This window comes from Paramormyrops kingsleyae, chromosome 13 (assembly GCF_048594095.1).
Source record: "Paramormyrops kingsleyae isolate MSU_618 chromosome 13, PKINGS_0.4, whole genome shotgun sequence".
NCBI lineage: Eukaryota > Metazoa > Chordata > Actinopteri > Osteoglossiformes > Mormyridae > Paramormyrops > Paramormyrops kingsleyae.
Window position 1 is genome coordinate 11,576,865 of NC_132809.1, and position 25,258 is coordinate 11,602,122.

At 44.1% G+C, this 25,258-nt stretch overlaps 1 protein-coding gene across 3 annotated transcripts in view; it reads left to right on the top strand.

Moving 5' to 3' along the window:
• The first annotated feature begins 221 nt into the window (after positions 1-221).
• abcc8 (ATP-binding cassette, sub-family C (CFTR/MRP), member 8) overlaps positions 222-25,258 on the top strand; it is a 47,626-nt gene continuing 22,589 nt past the window's right edge. The window contains exons 1-18 of one of the 3 annotated variants that reach the window (XM_023842247.2): positions 222-271; positions 924-978; positions 3,820-3,982; positions 5,020-5,161; positions 5,489-5,610; positions 6,849-7,015; positions 11,236-11,478; positions 13,781-13,969; positions 14,899-15,063; positions 15,153-15,308; positions 17,156-17,290; positions 17,820-17,982; positions 18,192-18,232; positions 18,608-18,753; positions 21,207-21,315; positions 21,479-21,595; positions 22,651-22,723; positions 22,819-22,924. In XM_023842247.2, coding sequence (XP_023698015.2) covers positions 270-271; positions 924-978; positions 3,820-3,982; positions 5,020-5,161; positions 5,489-5,610; positions 6,849-7,015; positions 11,236-11,478; positions 13,781-13,969; positions 14,899-15,063; positions 15,153-15,308; positions 17,156-17,290; positions 17,820-17,982; positions 18,192-18,232; positions 18,608-18,753; positions 21,207-21,315; positions 21,479-21,595; positions 22,651-22,723; positions 22,819-22,924 — 2,294 coding nt within the window. In that variant the 5' untranslated portion in view covers positions 222-269. Of the gene's footprint in view, positions 272-521; positions 979-3,327; positions 3,695-3,819; positions 3,983-5,019; positions 5,162-5,488; positions 5,611-6,848; positions 7,016-11,235; positions 11,479-13,780; positions 13,970-14,898; positions 15,064-15,152; positions 15,309-17,155; positions 17,291-17,819; positions 17,983-18,191; positions 18,233-18,607; positions 18,754-21,206; positions 21,316-21,478; positions 21,596-22,650; positions 22,724-22,818; positions 22,925-25,258 lie in introns of those variants that run through there. The other 2 variants (XR_002841835.2, XR_011982206.1) reach the window with 2 other exon arrangements.

Here is a 25,258-nt window from a genome sequence, read left to right on the forward strand (position 1 = left end):
GTAAACTGCACAGGAATGTAAATCTGTCTACCTAAGAATGAATGCATGGTCATTGGTCGCTTTTGTTTAGAGGAGCAGGGGTCGCATGACCGAATTAAGCTTTATACGTTTTGAAATTATTACAGTGAGCTCTAGGGGGCGATAGCGTTCCTCTCCTCCACGGTAAACGTAGCGTAACACAGCGTAGCCTTTGTTGCACGAAAACTTTAATTTGCGCTGTTCTATCGTTTTTTTTCTGGTACTGTTTTACTTATAATTTGAAAAATTGGATGTAAATACCTCTCTCTGCATTACATTTCTCCAGCGTTGCCATTCGCTTAGGCTTAAATATTAAATTATCCAGCCAATTATCCAGTCGAGCGATTATGGAAGACGTAAATTAAGGTTATAATACGTCCAGATTGCTGTCGATCATTAGCTAACATTAACACCACGCCCACAATAGATCATTCTGAATGTAGCGCTATACATGACCTCTTGCTGATTGTGTGTCCAGTCTGTGATATGTGCTTAAGTGCAATAATTGGAGTTGGGGGGAAAGACGATCTGTCTCTCCGTTTCTGTGTAAATTTGTCTGGTTTTCCTTCAGCACCCTGGCTAGCTCCAGTGAGCCGAAGGGAGACCGCACGGCAATAAGACTATCAATTATGCTTGGCAGTTGACCAAATAATGTGCGTGTGTGCCGGCGTCAGTCAAATAATAGGATGTATTTGCACAGGATGTCGGGTTTACTGGGATGTTCAGGACAACAGCGCACTACATCCATGCGATGCGCGTTTATTGTTAGGGAAGCCAAAAATACAGAAGTCCTTACGGTTACGTACATGTAGTCACATACGAACAATACGACGCCCTGGAGAAAGTGCACCGAGTACCCATCGGTGAATAAATAGAAATAGTAACAATTTAATCCGTTTATGAAGGTTCCAGGGGAAGTTCCAAGCTTTGTGGATCATGATGGTACCCCGCTACAAACCGGTAGGTGCCTCAGTGGTAAATCTATTAAATCGCCCAGTGGGTGTTTCTCGGCATTAATTTTCAATATGCCATGAGAAAGTTTGCTGTTGTCTGCATAGTAAACAAATGCAGAGCTACGGTTGTTATATGTATAATTTGTATAGTAGCCTCCAGTTTATTAAAAAAATACTGAATTAAACGTTTGGAATTAAAGATCGGTATGCATCTGTTTAAATGTATGATAAATACTTTAAATTATTTAAGTTTTACTTATATTTTCAATTTACTAGATTTTCCTTTTTATAGCCGCATATCACTGTATGCATTTGAAAAGTGGAATTGGTGGCAAATTACATTGCATATGTAAATGGTCTTGCGTTAAGGCTAGCTGTTAAATGTCTGCTGTTTATCTCTAATTTGTTTTGCTTGTTTGGTTCTTTCCCCTCCATGCTTTGCAATAATACTTCCGCTCCTTTATTTATGCAAATGTTATCCATCAAAAGGGTCTTTCCCAATTTACCTAAAGACGGGACAGGCTATAAACACCATCTATTTCTAAACAGAAAACGTGCTCCTAAGACCGTGTTATATTACCTGTCTGCCGACAGCAGGCCAGACCGACATAAAGCAGGCACTTTAAATCGAGTCGGAGGGGGGCTTGATTTATTTTTATTACCGCGCTCCACAGCAGCGTCGTATATCAGTTATTTATTTACGTTTTACATACCGACAAGAAGAATGTAATAGTTGCCTGGGCCCATGTGTGGTGTTTAATTATATGGAGTCCGTCAGTCCTGTTAGCGCTTATGTTTGATGCCCATGAGAGTTGCAGGGTGTAATATGATAATAAACAGTAGCTGCTGTTACCGTGATAGTGTTGTTGTGTATTTTTATTTCGATCCAGTCTTGCGTTGGTTGTAATCTAAACGAAACAGGTGACTTTGCATGCACTTGTGGGTTGTGTGAGGGATTGAGTGCGCACTGATGAGATGTGGTTCAGGGAAGCATGTCCGACTTAGTTCATGAGGTGCCTTCAATTGTCCCTCAGTCACAAAATACCCCCCGGGCACTGTAAGCCTCAAGACGGCTCCCGGCGGATCTCACAGAACCACGTGAAGTCTCCTCTGGTCAGAGATCGGCGAACACGCTGCCAAGGGAAAGCTGCTCACAAACGGACACCACCGAGACAAAGACGCTTATGACACATTTAAAATGCATGTGCAAGGCATCTTAAAGGGCCAGCCTACATATCTTCATCTCACTCAGCCAGCTATGTGGATCATTAATAATGCACTTGGATCTGTGGCTTAGTCTTTGTTTTTATTGTGTGAAGACAGCAATACCTCCATGAAACCACATGGTTGAAATCTGGCCCAAGGCAATCCATTAATGGACTCTAATCCCCAAAATACTATTCAGAGTACATTTGAGGGACAAGCCAACATATGGACAGCCCATTTTTAGACCCATAGGCAGTGGATGTTTCCTGGTCGTGTCTGGGGTGCAGTCAGTAGGGGAAGTGGCTCAGTGACCCATCTATCTCATCTTTACCTTGGAGCAGATCACATGATGGAAGGTGGGCGGACCTGCACCCTGTCGCCACCTGATCCCCGGGTTTCCGTCGGGCCGTCTAGACAAGCTTATTTGTGCGTTCTATTCTTTTTTTCTCCAGTGCTCCTTCACTTTTGTATTTTCCATTGCCTCTAGCAACACGAATTCAGTGACTCTTTCTGCCATCTGCTATTTCACATTCCTGGTCAGCTTAGGACACTTCTGTGGCATGTATGTTATCACATTGTTTTGCAAACAGCTGCAGTTTAAAGATTAATATAATATATATATATATATATATATATATATATATATATACATATATATATATATATATATATATATACATATATATATATATATACATATATATATATATATACATATATATATATATATACATATATATATATATATATATATATACATATATATATATATACATATATATATATATATATACATATATATATATATATATATATATATACATATATATATATATATATATATATATATATACATATATACTGGAATCTAAGCTGAATCAGTACAGTGGTTCAGTTTTCATCCTGCATAAAATTACAGCCATGCAATTTCCCATCCAGTGTAATGCAACTCGAGTAGAAGAGCAGTGCAGTTATGTAACATATGAAGATCCCCCAATGAAATCCAGGTCGGTATTTCTCTCTGCTTTGCACATACCTCTCCGTGACGTGTGCAACAGCCTGCGCCGAGAAAGAAACTGCACCACTCCCTCCCCCACTGACAGCCCCCCCCCCCCCCTCCACACACACACACACCCCTCCCCAACACTCTCTCATTGATGCTAGCGCCATCGCCGCACAAGGTCAGCTCAGAAATCTCGCTGCCGGGAAGCAGGAATAGCCGTGGAATGCCGGATTCGGAGGCCGGCCGGGAGAGCGGCTGCGCGCTGAGCGTCTCGCCCGGCGTGTAGAGCTCGATCCACGGAAGCGTGTTTTTAAAAAAGGATGCCGCTGCACTGTCCTGGAAGAACGAGACACGAGCTTCTCTGGCTTCTGGAAAAGCTGCTTAAACTGCATTGGGAGGGGGGCTCCTGCTCCAGAGGTGGCCTCTGACGGCAGCCGGCTCAGCCTGGGTCACCTCCATTGTGGTCCCGCCGGCAGGGATGTAAGGAGAGGGCAGCATTCACCTTGGAATTGGGGTATGGCTTGCTGCTGGATTAAGATGCTCTGAGGAGTCTTCTTTGTGCCTTTTTTTTTCCGACCCCCCCCCCCTCCCCACCCGACACTCTCTTCTGCACCGTTCCTCACTGCCTGATCTCCACAGAGTCCGAGTTCCGCCATGTCCTTCGCATTCTGTGGCAATGACAACGGCTCGAGCGCCTACAACGTGGACCGGGGCGTGCTCAACAACGGCTGCTTCCTGGACGCGCTCACCGTGGTGCCCCACGTCTTCCTGCTCTTCATCACCTTCCCCATCCTCTTTATCGGTGAGTCCCGCGGCAAGGTGAGTGACGTGACAGAAAGGGCAACTGTGGCCCCGGCCTGCATTACAGCTCGGCCTGAAGACAAGGCTGCACCTTTAACATGTTTAATGTGTTTCTGGGTGTATAAATCATAAATCTGGTGTTTGGCTTCTTCTGGGCTTATAACCACTCTAGATGCTGATTTCTATGTTATGTTCCTGTGTGAGGTATTAATGTGTGACAGATTTAAATCAAAGCACATGATAAAATTAGCTTTCAGCTCTCCATTGGTAAATCTATCTGTTCTAAATTACCTAAGAGTGTTTCATCTCAGCAAACCTCTTCAAGGCCCAGTGTAGGGGAAACATTTCTATTTTAGACATACCTTTATGATGGAATTTACTTGCTGTGTGTGGAACCTTTTCCATCTCGTAGGGTATGGTTACTATCTCTTGGTCAATACCATAAACATTATTTCAGTGGTTGCATGAACATCTCAGAATGTCATGGAAAGCCCTCTGAGATGTTGGGGTCCTTGAGTTCCCCAGAAGGTATGGGTTCCTGCACACTGTCTGCTAGAATATTAACCTGTTTAGATGTGTTCATTTGTTGTGGGAAACATCTTAAGGGACAGGGACAGGCATTAGTATTAATATCTCCCCAGGGTTTTGATACCGGCTTAGGTTGGTAATGGATTTAAATGTGTGAGTTATGTTACAAGGGTGTGTTTCCTGGAACTTCATGGCATTAAAGTACCTTTGGGAAACATGGAGACAGGCTTATAGTGATGTCACATTTAACTAAAGAGAAGTGGGTGATTTTAAACGCAAAGAAGTTTCACCTGCCAAGGATTCAGAAGCTTTAATCCATGCAAATGACTGGCTGTTCCCTTGGCTTCACCACCACAAACCAATTTGCGGACCGATCAATTTAATTGCCAGGGAAGTCCATAACGAGTAAGCTGCCTAAATACTCATTAACAATCATTGCCAACACCACCTTCCATAAGCACAGGATCCTTAAGCAAACACTGCAGCTTGGTCCTCTTTCGCCCCCTGCAGGCTGGGGCAGCCAGAGCTCCAAAGTACACATTCACCACAGCACGTGGCTCCACTTCCCGGGCCACAACCTGCGCTGGATCCTGACCTTCATCCTCCTCTTCGTCCTTGTCTGCGAGATCGCGGAGGGAGCCGTGTCGGACGGGTACGTCTCAGTGGGTGATGTGGGGTTGCAGCGCGGCGATGGGGCCAGAGGAACGGGACACTTGGCCCCCAGGTGTAGCTTTCAGAGCGGTCTTCCGAATGCTTTCTCATTAATTTATTAACGAGACACACAGCCCTGAGACCCAGGCTCATAGCACACAAGCTTAGAGACTTCAGCAGCTGAACATGCAGGTTGAATTTAAGCGCACACTGTCATTCCTATGCTTTTCTCATATTTGATGGAAAGTGTTCATGTCTGAGTTAGTCTTTGCGCACGGGTGAGAGTGGGTGGGCACCTACTAACCTTCTTGGAGATCTCTGTTGACAGGTTCAACCAATCGCTTCACCTGCACCTCTACATGCCCGCTTGCTTGGCCTTCCTGGCAGGCATCACCTCGATCATCTACTACCACAACATCGAGACCTCGAACTTCCCGAAGCTTCTACTTGGTAGGTGCTTCCTGCAGAACAGAAGGACTGTCTAGGGTTTCCCACTGAGGGGTCTCCCAGGGCACAGGCCAGGCTGAGGGGTAGGCCGAGTAGAGCTGAAGTACCCTGTCGATTATGACGAAGACTCAGTGGGTATTGATTCACTGCATGGGGACCAGTACCTCAGCTGGCAGATTAGCATGTCCTACAGCACCACCCAGCCAAAGAGCACTGATTGGTCCTGCAATGTGTCATATGACCGATGACATGGCAAAGAGGGCGTCATGCTCTGATGCTGTAGGACAGGTATGGATGAGTGTGGGAAATGGTCAGTATGTGAAAAGTGATACAGAAAGTGAGGGGGGGGGGGTTTCTCGGAAGGTTTCCCTGTGTCCGTTTGCTTGCACTTTGAAACATTATGTATTGCGTGTTTGCATGGTGACCCTACATCTGATTTTCTGGAGACTGATATCGGTATGATGACTGCTACTCTGGCACCGGGTAGTCGCAGGGAAGAGATCGATACCGCAGGTCTAATAAAATGCGAGGTGCCCTTTCATTCTGCCGCTGCTGGTTTTTCATTACTCTTCGAAATACAGGGGCGCCATAATGCTGAGCATGAGGCATTTGGTAGAACATCCGTGAGGTTCCACTGGTCCCACAGCCGGCCTATTTCCCCTCTCCCCTGGGTCACTCTGCGTGTGTGTGTTCCTCTTCTCCGACCTCACGGCTTCCCTTTCTTTGCTTGTATGGAGGAGTCATCCACTCCCAACTCGATTCCTCTGCGTGACACCCACTCTGTATAGCTGTCAGCCCACGGATGACTCAAACGACGTTAACCAGTTAATCTCGAATGAATTGCCTGCCAAAAGCAGCTCAGGCCACAGCGGACTCAGTTTGCCATGAATTTTTAATACCACTGCAGGGACATGCAATAGATGCGACCCTAACTATATCATCCTGCGGACCAATCCCAGAATCCTTTGCACCTGAATATGAATGTATCATTAGTTGCAAACAAAGAAAATTACATGGATTCATCCATATCTTTCAGTTTTTTGTTTATTAATTGTGCTGGTTCTTCTCTGTTGATGGAATTGATTTGGTTGACGTACTTAAGGGAATCTTAATCATTGGTCTTATTTGTCATTTGTCTTTGTTATAATCTGTGGTTATCCAATGGGAATAGCTAAAATAAGTGGCTGCATTTTAAGGAACCTATCAGTGACCATGGTTTATGCTTCCTTTGTTCCTCTCAGCTCTTTTGATCTACTGGGTCTTGGCTTTCGTCACCAAGACCATGAAGTTTGCCAAGTACAATGAGCACAACGTGGGCCTGGGACAGCTTCGCTTCTGCATCACAGGGCTTCTGGTCCTGCTCTATGGCCTGCTGCTGGCCGTGGAGATCAATGTCATCCTGGGCAGGGTGAGCACTGGGTGAAGGGGATCACTGTGTGCGTGTTTGTGTGCGTGTGCTAGAGTATGTACTACGGCAATCTGTCCATAGTGCTAAACACCAGCCATTTGCTAATGTCTGTTAGCATACTTTTAAGTAGATTTTATTCTCATATGGGACACAGGCTTATATATAGGTGAATGTGGCTGTGCTTAGCCTATGTGGTAAGTGTGTCTGTGTTTATATGCACATATATCCAGGCTTTGCAGCTCCCAGGAGATTCAGAGCCAATACTGAATCTTCTTACCATGATTATGTGACCTTTTCCTGTAATGCTAGGCTGTCAGTCACCATTACATTCACTATTTTTTGGATTCCATCCACACATGAGCTTTCCTATTTATACAAATACATTGTGGTCACATGATGCCAGTATTCAACTGTTCCAGAACTTGTGTTTATTTAAATGTCATTTATCTCAAAGATCATTTGTATTGGTGAAGGACTGGGTCTGGTATTACAGTGTGGAAGCTGCACTGGTCCCCACAGCATGTTGGCCGGGACCTCATGGTGTGTAACCCTCCATGTGTGAAGGCCCTGTTGCGCACTGGCACGCTGGCTGTGATGTTCTCCACACACCAGGCTTCCAGATTACTGAAAAAACGAAACATGCGATGCAGAATCTAAAAGGAAGGAGATTGTACTCTTTACCCACTGAATTGTACTACATAGAAATGCGACCTTTACTGGGATAAGTGGTTAGATGATGATTGGATAGGTAGATGGATAGAGGGATGGATGGATGGATGGATGGTTGGACAGATGGACGGAGAGATGGACAGAAGGATAGATGAAAATCTGATGCACTAAAGAACACATAGTCACTGTGTTAAGGATCCACTGAGCTGACATGAATCCTGTGCAAACCTGTGATCTCCTAACGGTCGCCAGGTGCACTTCCAGCAGCACGTTCCCCGCGTGGCGTCCAGCTTGTCCTTGCTCTGTCCAAGGCCGATGTTGAAATATTATACTGCATGGGCTGCGTGGGCCGAGAAGGGCCTGCATGATGCACTGCGGTGACTTAGGAGGCGAGACACAATAACGCAGCAATGTTGCGACTCTAATGGTGCAATGTGGCTGCCGGCTGCAACTCTGCTATGTGTTTATGTCTTAGGCTCCCTGCCTCGGAGCTTCTGTGTTATTAAGTCATTCAGCGCTTGCCTTTGCTAGATGCTCTATATAGGCCCAGCAGGATGGATGTTGAGACCGAACAGAGATGTCTGTAAAAGAGTCGGCATTGCCACAGCGGTCAGAAAGTCTTGCACATTCATCCATTTAGGAACAGTTACGCGTGTATTGATGACATGGGATATACTGTGAAACGTTTAGTGGCAGGGAGCTGTGAATCAAAGTCTACGTGAACTGAGTTATTGCGCAGTTAAAGTGACAAGCAACACGTCGTGTTTTTTAAAGGCAAAGACGTTTATTAGATTCAAAGCCTCAAATTCAGCACTGGCTGGAAAGGCTGGCATACTTGTGGGTCTGTAACTGAGGGATTAGCTTGAAATGAGGTTGTAGAGAGTTGATGTTTTCAACGCGCGTTCAAAATGTAGGGCAGCATATGGCACAAAGGCTAAGATCGTGGCTGAGTGCACGGTGCCAGTGTTGGCTGGATTGGAGAGGAGCATCAGCTAACATGTGACCATGTGACTTTGTTGCTGAAAGCTGTATAACTATTCAGCCAATGGGAGTGACTCAGACAGCAAGGTTACTGTCAGTAGCATAGGTTTAAAAATAGCTCTCCTAGGTTTTGAGGTGAGCTGCACTTGCTGAAGTCCCACACAATCACACACCAGGCAGTAGCCTAATTTACACACACACTCCTGCTCACATGTTCACACAGATGCATTGTTTACAATCTTATTTGTCTACTGCACTACCTGATCTGCTTTTTTAAAAGGCTTTTTTTTATTTGCTCTTGAAAAATCTCGTTAGACTTAGAAAAAATAAACAAACTGGACTGAGGTCATCTTCCATAATTCTCCTCACCCGCACCCCAAGGAGAGATTTCACTCGGTGGAGCGAGGCCGTAAGAATGTTGAAGGTTAAAGGAGATATTGCTTATTCAGCAGTCACGGTTTTAACGACGTCAGCCTGAAATACTGAGGGTTCACCACAGGCATATGCATCCATCTTCCAACGGCTCATCCTGGTCGGGGTCGCAGGGAGCCCGGTGTCCTACCCCAGGCAGCATAAGGCGCTCTGTGAGCGATTTGTTTAACTGCCTGTCCTTGGGCTGCTGGAGAAATGCCAGCCAACACGGGGGGGAACATACAACCTCCACAGCCACTGAGCGGAGGCAGGATCTCGACCCTTTAACCATGCCACCCACTGAACCACCGTACCACACATACGCAGGTGACACAAAACAGAAAGCGGGTGTTTGTTAGTCACAACCAAGCAGGACACTACGCTGTATCCTTAGCAGAACCGTCAATAGCCGGTCGCCTTGAAGAACAAAAGATCTCCTTCTCTCGCCTTAAAATAATATAGCTGTGCCAGTAGGAAACCAACTTCATGTGGCTTGTTATCTGTCTAACAAGTGCAGTATGAGCAGGCTGAATGATTCCAAAAAATCAGGCTGCCAAGAAGTGTCATATTCCGATGGCCCGAAACCTTCGGCTGCCAGGGAGGTGTTGGTAGGCCGCATAATTGTGGGCATTTATACCCTCATTGCTGGCACTAAACTGACATTCTGCATGCCAAAGCAAGCGAGCAACATCACTGTCTGAACATCATTAATGTCTAATGGGATTGAAGGCGGGGACTTACAGTAGTACTCGAAAACAGCAGATTTCCATTTTTGGTTTGGCTAAGAAACAATGACATTGAATAACGGCACATTTACAGTCTCAGGGCTTTTTATTCAAGGATTTGTCACTGGTCAAGGGTTGCAAGATGCTGTATATAACATACACTGTGTTTAGCATTTTATATATTTCTAAAGAATGCAGGATCACACAGGCACAGTTTCTGATATACACTCACCTAAAGGATTATTAGGAACACCATACTAATACGGTGTTTGACCCCCTTTCGCCTTCAGAACTGCCTTAATTCTACGTGGCATTGATTCAACAAGGTGCTGAAAGCATTCTTTAGAAATGTTGGCCCATATTGATAGGATAGCATCTTGCAGTTGATGGAGGTTTGTGGGATGCACATCCAGGGCACGAAGCTCCCGTTCCACCACATCCCAAAGATGCTCTATTGGGATGAGATCTGGTGACTGTGGGGGCCATTTGAGTACAGTGAACTCATTGTCATGTTCAAGAAATCAATTTGAAATGATTCGAGCTTTGTGACATGGTGCATACTCAGACCGGCCCGTCTGGCACCATCAACCATGCCACGTTCAAAATTGCTTAAATCACCTTTCTTTCCCATTCTGACATTCGGTTTGGAGTTCAGGAGATTGTCTTGACCAGGACCACACCCCTAAATGTATTGAAGCAACTGCCATGTGATTGGTTGATTAGATAATTGCATTAATGAGAAATTGAAGAGGTGTTCCTAATAATCCTTTAGGTGAGTGTAGAGGGAGCTGCATTGTATCGTGTTGATGTGTGTGCTCTGTATGAGACGATTTCTGTATGTGAAATGTGTGTGTGTGTGTGTTATGTATATATTATGTTGTGGGGACCAAATATTCCCACAATGTGATAGAAACCTACTATTTTTACATTGTGGGGACTATTTTTTTTAGTCCCCACAAGGGAAAACTCAATTTTATAGGTTTTTATTATAAATATTAATGGATGGTCTCCAAAAAGATATGAATACAAAAATCATGGGGGTATTTTACGAACCAGGATGTCTTGCTTAGCCGGATAAATTTAAGGTAGTCTGGGCTAAATGGACTATATCTTCATCCACTTAAATGTAGCTCAGACTACCTTACATGTTTGTGTGTATTTGTGTGCATTCTGTGTATCAATATTTATGAATAGACGTGTGTCTGTGATTGTATTTGTTTGCTTGTATGCATACGTTTGCAGGTGTTTGTTTGTACATCTGTGAATTTGTGATTTTGACATAGTGTGTAAACATATCGACACACTGTGTGCATGTTGATATTTGCATTGTGATGGTGAGTGCGAGACTTTGCGAGTGTCCGTCTGTCACCGTGTACGTCTGTGCCTGCGCCCTGTGTCAGTTCCTGCCGTGTGATTGGTGGCCTTTTTTTGCAGCGCTATATGTGTTTCAAACACCCCACAGAGGTGAAGCCTCCTGAAGATCTGCAGGACCTGGGCGTACGCTTCCTGCAGCCCTTCGTCAACCTTCTGTCCAAGGCCACCTACTGGTGGATGAACACCTTCATCACCTCTGCCCACAGGCGCCCCATCGACCTCAAGGTCATCGGCAGGCTGCCTATTGCAATGCGCGCCCTCACCAACTACCTGCGGCTGCGCGTAGCCTTTGAGGCCCAGAAGGTACGACATATGTGGGGAAGGGGATGGTGGTGAGCATCTCAGGGAGGGTGCTGACCCCAACATTTGGTCGGCTTTCCATTAAGGAGCGCTGCATAACTTACTACTAGATGACGATACTAATGATGATGATGATGACGACTTTATTTTCCATTTGGACAAACACAGGTATAAGTATATTCATAACTCTTCCTATGAATGCAATGTCTATAAGGATCTATGAACACATTCATACCACATTATAATGCATTCATAAAGCATTATAAACATGGGTATAAAAAATGATAAAAAGACATAACGCATTATAGCCATGTTTATTATGCATTATGAATACTCCATGAAGCCCTCATCTATAATGCACTGTAGATGTCTTTATAATGCAGTACAAAGCATTCTTAATGCTTATACTGACCATTATATTGCATTGTGAAGGTATCTGTAGTGTATTATAGATGTGAGCTTATGAAGTATTATAATTCCTTATGACTGTCAATATAAGATGCTGTACTGCTTTAACAAATTGTATACCAGCCATTATAATGTATTATGAAGGTTTCTATAGTTCCTGGTACATTATTATTTGGGTTTCTCATATCCCATCTTCCTTTCCTGTGAGAGTGAAGCTTGGGGTCAGAGCGCAGGGTCGGCCATTTATACAGCTCCCCTAGAGCAGATTTTGGGGTCAAGGGTCTTGTTTGAGGATGCAACAGTGATATGATTGCTGTGTCAGCCACGGGATTTGAACCGCTGACCTTCCAGACACAGACTCTAACTCAAAGAACCGTACACCAGCTGGGGTAGGAACACAGCTCCTAATGTCCTTTCTATGGATGCAGCAGTTAGTGGCTTCAAATGACCAAATACCTAAAATAGGATTTACTTGTGATTTTCCAGACTGAAAGCCTTTCCAACAAACCCAGAGGTGACTATCCCATTTCCAGGACCAGTGAGCCTGCTGGGTATCATTCTGCTTATGCCTCACTTGCAGATTCGTGCCGATGATAATTGGAGGGTACTGCTTCCTTTGGATGACATGGGATGCCCGTCCCTATGGAAACTAATGCTCTAATTACAAACAGCAGGCAGCCAAGGACGAGGCACGTTTATTACACAATGAAAGATGAAATAGCAAAAGGAGAAAGAAGGAGAGAGAAGTGATTGTCAGGAGGAGAGATTATTTATTTAACCTAGGCTAGTCAGGCTAGGCTAGTCAGGCTAGGCTAGTCAGGCTAGGCTAGTCAGGTCCTGTGAGGGATCTGTTTTCATAGATGGCATTAAAATAAACATATGCTGAGGATCAACTTCAATACGGCACTGCACTTGTGTAATGGAGATCTGAGTGAACCTAACACTACAACAATCGGATAGGTAGCATGTGAGAAAACCCAACTGGAGAGTCACACAGGGCAATTCCGTAGTCACAGCTGATAAGGTGGAATATCCCAGCTTTGCGACATGGTGTACAGTGGCTCTTTGATGGGGGACAAAAAAAAAATCACTTGATTGCCATTTGGATGTCAGCTGTGGAGGGGGGTTGGAGAGTGGGGGGTTTTCCATTACGCAGTGAGGTCAGACTGCTCGCTTAGCTTGGCCACAAAGCATCTCCATGCATCACTGTGAACGAACAGGGTGACATTTTGACCCCCTCACGTCCGGCTGAGTGAAAAAAACACTCTTCCTCCATGGGAATGGGGTTGTGACTGTGTTGTGTGGGACGGAGCCCCAGCTCTGGTCCCCAGATCGGCCCTGAACCTCAGGCTGACCTCGCGCTTTCTTCAAAGCCATCGTTAACGCTTGCTGGGGCAACCTCGCAATTTCACTGAGAGGCCGCACGGCATCAGAACAGCGAGTGCCAGATGTGGCCTCAGATTATGAGTGCGCTCAATCAACAGCGCGGTTTAGTCAAGCGAAGAAGTGAGCTGACGAGCGAAAAGCAAAGAATATGATGCCTTTTTACTAAAAAATGGAGAGGCAAGAACTGCCACGCTTCCACTTCCTCTGAACATTCGATTTTTGGCACTTTAACTTTTAAATGTTTGTTAAATTATGCACCTTTCTGGAGTCAGCAGGAACCTACATGAGCATTTTATGTAGCAAAAAAAACAAAAAAGCCAAAAAAGAACCAAAAAAGGGTTTAAAGCAGATAAGGGTTTTGATTAAGGATTTCTGGCTTAATGAGACCCCAGATAATCAGGGAGCGTAGCTTCATTATTCCTGATGCAGATCACTCAGGGAGCCGCCCATCTCGTTGCTGTCGGAGCAGGAGCCATGCAAGTCGCTGATTGCTCTTGTTCCTCATCTTCAGAAACTGCATGGGAGTCAGCCGCAGGGGCCCAGGTGGATCTGGAGGGCCCTCCGGCAAGCTTTCGGGAGACCCATCATTCTCAGCATCACCTTCCGCTTCCTGGCCGACTTGTTGGGCTTCGCCGGGCCTCTCTGTATCTCCGGGATTGTCCACCACATCAGCAAGGAGAACAGGGCGCCCCAACCCCCGGTAGGACCTGCCCGTCAAGTACAGCCATCACACTGAGCCGACACCAACAGCCCGACAAACCTACCTGAGCTTCATGATGAGGCCCTCACCCTCTGAAAGGATGGGTGGATGAATTCAGTAACCTCTTACACAGGTGGAAATTTAAGGTCCACCAAGTAAAAATCCAGACCAAGATTTTGTTTCAACCAACCAGCTGAGTACTCTGTGACTCTTTATACTCAACTGGTTGGTTGAAACAAAATCTTGGTCTGGATTTTTACTCTCTGGACCCAACATTTCTACCTCTGACCGCTTAAATATTGGCCTAAACACTAAATAAAGAAAGCAGTGTTTCCTCAGAAATGTATTACCAATGTGTTACCATGCTGATGTTGGATGAATAATATTGAGTGTGAAACCAGTTGATCATGATGGACTGAGGGTGAAACAGGACTGGGAGGTACGTGAGTGCATGACTCTCAGAATTACACAGAAATACAGGCAACAGTTTTCCCTGCTTTCCCTGCCTACTGTTGTTGTTTTTTTTTTGTTATTCCTATTCTTGTTTTCATTCTGCCAGTTTTTTAGCTGAGCTCCTTTAATTAAATGTAATTTTTTTGTTAATATCACATTTATGTTGGAAAACGGTTTTGCCGGGAAAATAAACAAATGACTCATCGATCACCGATATGATCATTTAAACCATATAAGGTTAACAAATAGTGATTATTGGGAAGCCCTGTCACATTATACACGGCAGACAAAGTACTCCTTCTTTACTTAACATAATTATTTTAGGTATCTTTCTGAGCTGTGAGCTAGTCTCGGAGTCATAGTGCATGGTCTCTAAGGGCCATTTCACCCTCATAAGCCCATCGTCATCCAATAGTTTCAGGCCAGCGCTCGACGCCACGTTGACGAATCTATGGACCTGGTTTGCTCTGCTGCAGGTGAAGCTGCTGGGGATCTATTTCATCTCCTCGCAGGAGTTCCTGGCAAATGCCTATGTGCTGGCTGTCCTGCTCTTCTTCGCGCTGCTCCTCCAGAGGACGTTTCTCCAAGCCTCGTACTACGTGGCTATCGAGACGGGCATCAACCTGAGGGGGGCCTTGGAGGTACGCATGACTCACGTTCATACAGTGTGGCTGCTCCGCAACGCCAGATGCTCTACAAACGGTTACCTGTGGTGTTTCCATATTTACAGTTGAAGATCTACAACAAGATCATGCGCCTGTGCACCTCTAACATGTCCATGGGGGAGATGACTGTGGGCCAGATTTGCAACCTGGTGGCCATAGATACCAACCAGCTGATGTGGTTCTTCTTCCTTTGTCCGAACCTATGGGCCATGCCGGTTCAAGTATGTCACAGCTGCAGATATCATCACTGTTTCCATCCATCCATACATCCATCCCTCCATCTCCACTGTTTTATTAGTCATTTACTACTCATCTATAAAACCGTGTACTTAGTGCCATAAATTGTTAAACTGCTGAACTACAGCAAAGTTTGCTGCTGGAAAACATCATTTCACATTTTAAGATGTAATTAAGAAAAATGTAATTCCTTCCCTAAATTGAATTAGCCAATATACTTAATTTTGTATTCCGCTGTAATTTAATTCGCACAGATTTTCTGTTATGCTGTTTTAACTTTCAATGCGATTTAGAACTGAAATTACATTTGCTGTACATTCTCTCCAGCCTTCACAAGTCATGTTTTGCTGAATACTGACAGATTCCAGATGTAACTACTGGGTCTTTTGTACTCTAGTGAATAAATATGGATCTCTACCTTCAGAAATTTCTTTATTTAGTGCTTAGATCAATGACCAAGAAGGACAGGGGGTGGCTTTAATATAATATATTTATCAAATATATTGTCATAGCAGATATTACTTCAGTGAGGTAAAATAAAACATGCATGAATATGAACTTATTTAGCATTAATATAAATTTTACCATGCGACAGACTCATGCAGCAGAGGGAACCCAACATGAACTGTAATCTAGCAGGCAGTGGAAGTAAGCAGTGAATTCAGTAACATGCCACATGCACTTGCTAATGTTAGAGTTTATGGTGGGTGCAGTTTAATCCAACTGCATTTCCTGGTCTCAGTTTCAACCATGTCAGAATTGGATAGTTCAGGTCCAGAAAGTAAAAATCCAGACCAAGATTTTGTTTCAACCAACCAGCTGAGTACTCTGTGACTGTGACTCTTTATGCTCAACCGGTTGGATTAAAGAAAATATTGGTCTGGATTTTGACTTTCTGGACCTGAACTATCCACCCAGATCTGGACCATGCCAAGTTTGGGAACTCCTCACATGAACTGAATCCTTCCACTGGAAGTACAGTTAATAAAGGCTGGAGAGCATACAGAAGATGTAATTCTATCTATGTCCTCGAATAACCCAGAGCCTACCTGTGATAGCCAAATATCATCTGATTCCAAACCACGAGGTATTTTCCAGTATAGTACTCATCTCTTATTTATACCTTACTATTACACCTTACATCAGGGGTCTCCAACTCCGGTCCTGGAGGGCTACTGTCTAGTAGGTTGTCTATTCTATCTGGCTTCTGATGAGCCACACTTGTTCCTGGTATTTACCCGCTCATCAGAACACAGGTAGAATACAGAACCTACTGGACAGTAGCTCTCCAGGACCGGAGTTGGAGACCCCTGCCTTTCATCCATCCATCCATCCTCCCTAACTGCTTATGCAGTACTTAGTCATGCTGAACCTACAATAAGGTAGGGGGGATAACCTAAATGGGCTGCCAGTCCATTGTAGGGCACACTGATGTCATACATGATACATATAATACTGCCTGAATATAGCCAATTTTGCAATTTTACATCATCATTTTCAGCTTAAATGTGTACCAGATGGTAACAAAAGGCTGAGGATCACTAGATGTTGCCATTTAGATGTTATAATTCAAGGCATATCTACTTTTTCTATTATATATCATAAAATGTAATTATATATTTTTTATATACAAGCCAATGCCATAGTACAGCTGTGTGACATTTGAACATTCAACAGCTGTGTACATTGTGTTTCGAGTCACCAAAGGGCGAGTTTTACTTTATTCTCAATGAGACCCTGAAGGTCAGAGGAAACCCAAGGCTGCAGCTGTGAATGAAGCTGGTGGAGGGAGACTGCTGGTGGCCTCATGTCCTTGTGCGCGCTGTTCCAGATCATCGTCGGAGTCATCCTCCTCTATTACCTCCTGGGAGTAAGTGCCTTGATTGGGGCCACGGTCATCGCCGTCCTGGCCCCAGTGCAGTACTTCGTGGCCACCAAGCTGTCCCAAGCGCAGAAGAGCACACTGGTGAGTACGTCCACTCATCATCCCCCCCCCCCCCCGGCTTTCCAACACAAACAGATCCATGAGGTCTGCTGGCTGCTTGCCATGCCAAGGAAACCACACATTCAAGACCCATTCCGGCGGGCAAATATTGACTCGTCCTTTATGCTCATCTGAATGATTATCCTGTATAGCAGGGGTGGGCAATCTTATCCGCAAAGGGCCGGTGTGTAAGCAGGTTTTCGGGATAACCTGTAGGTCAGCTGTTCAAACCCAGGTGTGAGGACTCTTCAGCCAATCAATCCCCTATTTAGTAATCTAATTGGGGAGTTGCAGCGAAAACCCGCATACACACCGGCCCTTTGCGGATAAGATTGCCCACTCCTGCTCTATAGCATCACTAACAGAAAGGAAAGAGAGGATCACCAAAAAATAGATCAAGTAGATTGAATTTTTCACCAGTGACACCACATTCTAGTGTGTTTGTGAGTGTACATGTGCGTTTCCAGCATGTTTGAGGTCCTGCGTTCCCCCCCCCCCACTCCCCCCACAGGAATACTCCAGCGAGCGGCTGAAGAAGACCAACGAGCTACTGCGCGGCATTAAGCTGCTGAAGCTCTATGCCTGGGAGCACATCTTCCGTGACAGCGTGGACGAGACGCGGCAGAAAGAGCTGACCAGCCTGAAGACCTTCGCCCTCTACACGTCTGTCTCCAGTGAGCCTTCTGGACCGTTTCCTGACAAAAACATTAACGAGAAGGATTTCAGAGGTTCAATCCGAGGCCGGAAGCTAAAGATAGAAACCTTCAATGGACATTAATATTCAGGCAAACCTTCAGCATTATTGTCATCTCCTGTCTGTCTGTGCTGGACCTGACTTTGATTTTGCAATACAAACGTTTTGTTTGTTTGTTTGTTTTTTCAGTCTTCATGAATGCAGCAATCCCAATAGCGGCGGTTCTTACTGTGAGTATGAGGTCAAATGTGTGTCTGGCGGCCCCTAGCGCCCTTGCCTTGGGTTGAGTTTGTAAGGTTAGCTAAGCTGGTGCTTCTTCTGAAAATCCCCTTTAGTTTCTTCAGTGCCGGATGTCCGTTTGCTGCCATTTCCCGTTAAGATCCGCTGAGTTGCTGGCAGACTGCCATACCTGTTTAAATAATTTCCAAAGACATTTTAAGGACGCTGTTTAATTGTCGTCACAAACAAGCATATATCCTGTCCTATTTATAGAAGTTTGTGGTCATGGTAGAAACTTAGCCTACATACTCTGGGAAGAGTGTGGGGTTAGAGTCACACAGCATTTTGAATCTTGTGTTTTCTTTCGTCTGCTGTGCTTCCTGCAGACGTTTGTGGTCCATGTGCACCTGTCGGAGGATTCGGACCTCTCCCCTGCTGTTGCCTTTGCCTCCCTGTCCCTCTTCCATATCCTGGTCTCGCCCCTCTTCATGCTCTCCAGCGTTGTGCGCTCCACCGTCAAAGCCCTGGTCAGGTAAGTCAGCATTCGCTGCCTTTTTTGTACGACGGAGATATAGTGTGTTTTTGAAGCTGGACAAGGTCTTGGAACCATCTGCTTCAGGTCTGTGTTGTAAATTTTGCAAAACACCAAATCTTTCCAAGCATATAATCAAAATAGTTGCCTAGATAATATTTGGTATGTGTCCATCCAGTGTTGTCCATCTCATGCCTCTCGCTCCATAATAAAAGCAGGTAATTGCACATCATTACCATCATCATTATCATTAAGTGTTTCTAAAGGGTCAAATGTCAAAACATTGAATAAAATGCATACTGGTGCATTATGGGTATGTTTATGCCTAAGCTCGTGAAGCACTGTACCACTTAAGAAGTCTCATATCCTCAGTGATTACCCAAAGTTCAGCACAGGAACACTGTGACGTAAAGTGACGTTCACAAAGGGTCACTCCATGTGATCTCGCACGTCTTGCACCAGACTGTTCTCACAGGCTTCCCACTTTGTTGTTGTTCCCATTTTTTTTTCTCACAAACGAGGAAACTCCTTGGTGGAAAAAAAAGCAACAGTGTGGGTGGAACTACAAGGAGGTCTCGTCCTGAGAGAAACCGCACTGCTTTTCTGAGCTGACAGAACTGTAGGCTCTGTACGGCAAGCCGCAGGATCCAAAATAAATGATTTTTCTCCTACGTGTTCTTGCATCAGTGATGTAAGAGGCAGCGTGTGGCCCAGCGGGCTAAAGCCTCTGTACCTACGATCGGAAGGTCCCCGCTTCATGTCTGCCTTTGGCAGAATAGTCACATGTCTGTGGGCCCTTAATCAAGGCCCCTAACCCCCAGCTCCATGGGCACCGCTGAGGCTCGCTGCCCTTCACTGCCAAGCTCGCTCTCACTTATGACTGTGTCATGGAGAGCATGGGGTAGGCGAGAAGAGAATTTCCCCACGGGGATCAATAAAGTGTCATTATTATTATAACATGGTTTGAGGGAGAGTCAGCCAATTGTGAGGCTGTCAGTCTAATATTTGTTAGAGGAGTGTGTATTTTAAAATATGAAAGGCTGAAAGTGCTCCACACCATGCTTGACTGAAGCTAATAGAGTACTTGAGTACAAATTAGCCATCTCTCCCTTTCTTAGACCTGCAGCTACAATGTTCTGTGCGGTAAATAGCTCTGCCAAGTAAAAAAAAAAAACAAAACAAATTAATAATAGCAGTTTGATGCATGAAGGAGGAAGAGAAATTGAAATTGGTCACATTAATTTAACTTGACCTTTTGAGTTGCTGTAATTCCATTCAGTGGGTATAATCCAGTACCTCAAGTGCAATAATTCAAGATTAGCTTGTCTTATTGTGACCTACAGACAATCGGATACTGTGGCCATGAAAGATTTATTGTGATATAGGCCCTTATATCAGCATGGCAGCTGAGTAATCATCCCTGAGACCTTTCCTGTCAGACACAAAGCTCTGCAGAAGCTGCGTCTTAGCATCAATGTTTGCGCCCCGCAGTTAACATTTCTGTTGCAATTTTATGGCCCTACTGGGACATGTGGAATAAATGCATATGACAGATATAAGCTTTAGTCATGCATACCATCTCTGTGAAGCACCTGTGTCAGCTGTCCTTTTCCATTAGTGTGGATCAATTTGCTCCAAAATGAACGTTCCTGCGTTTTGCCCATATCATGTCTCTGTCTGGCAAGCACGAGATTCATCACTGCGCTCCATGGTTTTTTTTTTAACGCCTGTTCCAGTCACATGGGATTAGCTGCTCCCTGGATATATGCAGCCGACAAAATAGCAGAAGCACTGCAGTCCTGAACACAGCTGCCGCTGTTGGTGGCATCTCCAGAGGGTGTCCTGTTCCTCTTCCCCTTCCACACTGTAAATCGTTTTAAGAAATGCCCGGGCTCCCCACAGCAGGCTGAGAGCCATAGGAAGTTTGTCTATTTTTGTAATGTTGTGGCACAGTAAAAACGCAGGGGATATCATCATCAAAAGGACACACCTCCCTGTCCTCTTCACAGCTGTGTCAGCTTCCACAGCTCTAGAGTTTCAGTGACGGAAGTCAACAGTATACGAGTTTGAGATGGTGGAATAAAACCAACATCTTCAAAAGACAATGCAAGAGTCAGCACATTCAAAATCAGCTCTCTAAGGCAGGGTGGGCAAAATTATCCGCAACGGGCTGGTGTATGTGCAGGTTTTTGGGATAACCTTTAGGTCAGCTATTCAAACCCAGGTGTGAGGACTCTTCAGCTAATCAATCCTGTAATTAGTAATCTAATCAGGGAGTGAAAACCTGCATACACAACAGTCCTTTCTGGATATGATTGCCCAGCCCTGCTCTGAAGAGTTAGACCACGTCAACATCGGAGTTTGGGGAGGATAACGGAAAACACAAGTTACAGCCAGATACTTTGTTCAAAAAGTAAACTAATTCTAAATCGAGCTGCTTTCCGCTTCTTCAGTGTGCAGAAGCTGAGCGAATTCTTCTCCGGTGAGGAGATAGGCGAGGAGCAGGATCCAAAAGGCATCGTTCCCACAAGCTCTGGTCATAATAACGCATACCAGGCAGTTGTAAGTATAGAATTATCCTTGGCCTTCTTGATTTCCCCTAGCCTGCCCTGTTATCAGATCCCCATCTCTTTGTGTACTGTTCTCAATAGCCTAACTGAATTACACATATTTGTATTTCAACGTAGCTGAGATACTTCTGGGTTTTTATGTTGGGCTGTGGCAGCCCTTGAAGGTGGTGAACCGGAAGCATCCAACCAGGGAGGACTGGAATAACTACAGACCTCAGAGGGAACATGACTGTGAAGCTCCCCTAAGCCAGGAGGATAATATGTGCATCAAGGTGAGCTGAGCAAGGTGATGCTACAACTAGGAGGTATATTGGGTTAAGTGGTTAGCTATATAAGCTAACAGGACCAAAATGACATGATTTTACAGACCAAATACTGCAAAGACCATGGGTGTTTTCCAATATGCATACTTGACCATTCTTGTGTCTTTCATTGCCAAAGACCAGTTCCAATACTCAAGAACAAAAGTACAGAGGAGGGTAAAAATCTCGAGATGTCGTTCTTGCCCCAAATATATATATTGGTCGCATCTTTGACGAATAAGACTAATCCCATGATTCATTGCGCCCCAAGTTCATTCTTGGAAGGCAGGAGAGCAAGACCGCTCTTGCCAAGACCACAAGTACAGTCTTTGTGTTCTTCGTATTAACAGACACCCCTTGTTGGATAATGATTTCAATAAGGCACTTGAGAAGTTCTGTCAGTGTTTGAATTCAGATGGGCACTACTATAGACGCCAATGTTAGTATCTATTCTGCCAGATAGTGCAGATAACCCTTGAGAACATATTTTCAGTATTGTTATATTTGCACAGTCCCAAGTGTTGGAGTGTATTTGGACATGTTTTTGATAATGTGTATCTGGCAGCTTCACCTTATTAGAGACGTTGTTGAGGTAAGTGTCAGGAATTAGCTATGCATGGAATGCAGTCAGTAAGATCACAGGACATATTTATAGTGTTTTGTGTCCATTTTCAATAAAAATTAAGGAATTGTCACATTAAAAGAATGCTTGAAATAGTTTACCTGTATGTCCTAATTCAGATTTTGACTGTTAGTAAGTATACCACGGTTTGACTTAACATGAAGATGCCTACAAAATCCTTCATAACATCTCACTAAAATTATTATTTAGCCTTATAAAGTCATAATTAAAGCTCAGTCCGCATCCTCTGGTTCTAAACCTGCTCTATCCAGCTAACTTGTTGACCAATTTCCACTAAGACAGATGGTCAAGGTACCATTATGCCACATTATGAAAGGTCAGAAAGGGGGTCCGTCAACAGAGGGGATCTGTCACATTGTGTTTGTCTGTGTGATCTCCACAGATAGTGAGTGGATACTTCACCTGGACAGATGGACCCCCAACTTTGTCGAACATAGACATCAAAATTCCCTTCGGTAAGGTGCTACATTTGAGCCATTAAGTTGTTTGATTGTATATTTCATTTTCAAATGTGCAAACGTATGTATGTGGGCGTGTGTACGTATCGCAGGTCAGCTGACCATGATCGTGGGGCAGGTGGGCTGTGGAAAATCTTCACTGCTGCTGGCAGCACTGGGCGAGATGCAGAAAATCTCCGGGACCATCACCTGGAACAGGTAAGAGGTGGAATCTAGTCCAAAATGTTTTGTTTTCTAAATGCCAGTTTAATTCTGGTCTGCATTTAAAATATAGACCTTTGATTTGGTCCATTCTAGATATCAGGGACCTACACACACACACAAGCACACATATGTGATCAATTGCTATAGGCAATTCAGAGAAGCCAACTAACCTAACTATGGGAGCACACCGGAATACCCAGAAGATTCCCATGCTGGATGTGCTGAGGTGGGATTTAACCCCCCGAATGTGGAGGTCTGAGGACACTGGCCCACCCACTCCAGTCCTGTTATTTCCACAAGTAACTCACATGAAACTGGTATCAAGCACAAGAAGCTATAAGTCAAATCAAACCAGTAGGGGAAACAGCGCCAAGTCCATCCATCAAATCAAATTGATGGATTAGCAGCAGCCTGTGGTGTGTTAATATTAAATTCCCATGCAATGAATATTTTATGTCTAATTTTTATTTGGCTATAGGAATATAAACACTATCACACTGTGGGACCATTCTTCACATTCAAACTAATTAAGTTCACTCAAACTAATAAATACCACAAAGTGACCTATATCAGATTAAATGGTAAATCGTCCCTGATGTTACGCTCCCAGCAGATTGTAGGCAGTAACACTGGCTTATTCCTTTCCAGAATATTCAAGGGTACTTCCTTCAGAATGTGACCAGTTTTTTTTTTAAGTCCCCAAAAGAACCCAATGGCATCGTAACTTAGCATAAGTTGGGCTTTGAAATCTACATCTAAAAGCTGATTTTAAGGACAAAAACCCAAGTGTACATTGTTACTGTCTTTATAAACAATGGACATTTCTGTCAGGTTATAGCTGTGTCCTGCTGATGAAGGGAGCTTACCAAAGCACTTGCCTTAGTTTTCAATGGGAAATAAGTCAATGTAGCTTTAAAGGCCGATTCATTACCAACAGTGTTGCCATTTTAAGCAAACATTCATCATTTTTCCAATTTACGAGTGGAATTCAATTAGGCAATAAAGTAGTATGTTATTTTCCAACCATGTGCTAGGGAACCGATAGTACTTCAATCTCTGTAAATCTTAATATCTGGCTGACGGAGAATTCACTTGGGAAAAGTGACTTTTTATACGACTGTTATGGAAATCAAACATTTTTCGTCTATAAAAACCAAGCTAAAAATCAATGTGACGTGGATTGGGCTCTATGAGAGACTGGTTAGCCTTATCGAAATGAACCAGGGGTAATAAAATAAAAGCTTTTTCAGCCCCGCTGAATGACACTTAAGCCCAACATCGGTCTCCTTTAGTAGACCATCTGCGTTATGATATAGACGGGGAAGTCAAATCAGCGTTGTTGTGCTGTTTGTAATTGTGATGTGGGTGTGGATTTCCCGCATTCTCTGCTGATAACATTTTGACAGGTATTGATGAGTGGTATTGGGCTATAACCAGGCCTGTACATCCTCTGTTCTCTGGCCAAGATCAGCAGTCTGACAAGACTCCGCCCTGGTACTGTCTGTCTAGCACACGCCTTATCAAGTCTATCAAAATGACAGATAATGAAGGTCCCAATTATAGAGCTTCCTCCTTCTCTTGCTTTTAAGTGACACAAACGGCTGGTGGTAAATGAGACCGCGGAGGCTTCTGGAACATGGCAGTTCTGCACGTTTCTGCACGGATGAGGAAAGCAAAATAAAAAAAGAAATAACCAAAAATAAATAAATTCCAGAAATAGCAATACTACAAAAGCAGAAATGTCTCTGTTGTGAAATAAAGGAACACAATAACCCTTTTCACTTGTCGTCCTCATCAAACAGTTGCATGACATTACATATAGTTTGAGCTACATGTTCCAATATAGCAACTGCATGAATTACACCAAGGGTGTAGATCTTATATGGTATATATCTTCTGTGTAAACTTCAGGAATAGTTCAGTAGCAAAGCAAAGGTATGAGGTGCTGTATTTCCTGTATGGTTCTGTTGATATTAGGGTGCAGAAAGGAACAAGTTCTATTGCCACAATTGTTCAAGCTATTTTTAACCAAAAAAACCTAAACACTTCAGAAATACATACAATTTTAGGATTGACCTTTTAAGTTGCAAAGTCAACACAACAAAAACAAACAGAAGCTGACATAGTCTGTAATTATTTAATTATCCTCTTGATCTGGCACACAGACCTATCGGTTCCACTTTAACCCAAAAGGGATGTAATGAATGGGTCATTAGAGATAAACATTTCTAAGGCTGGGAGCCTCTTTAGAACTCCACCAAATGGACCGCGCCATAATCTGCTCTAAACCATGCTGGTTTTCTCTACTGAGTTGACCTCCCGTTTCTT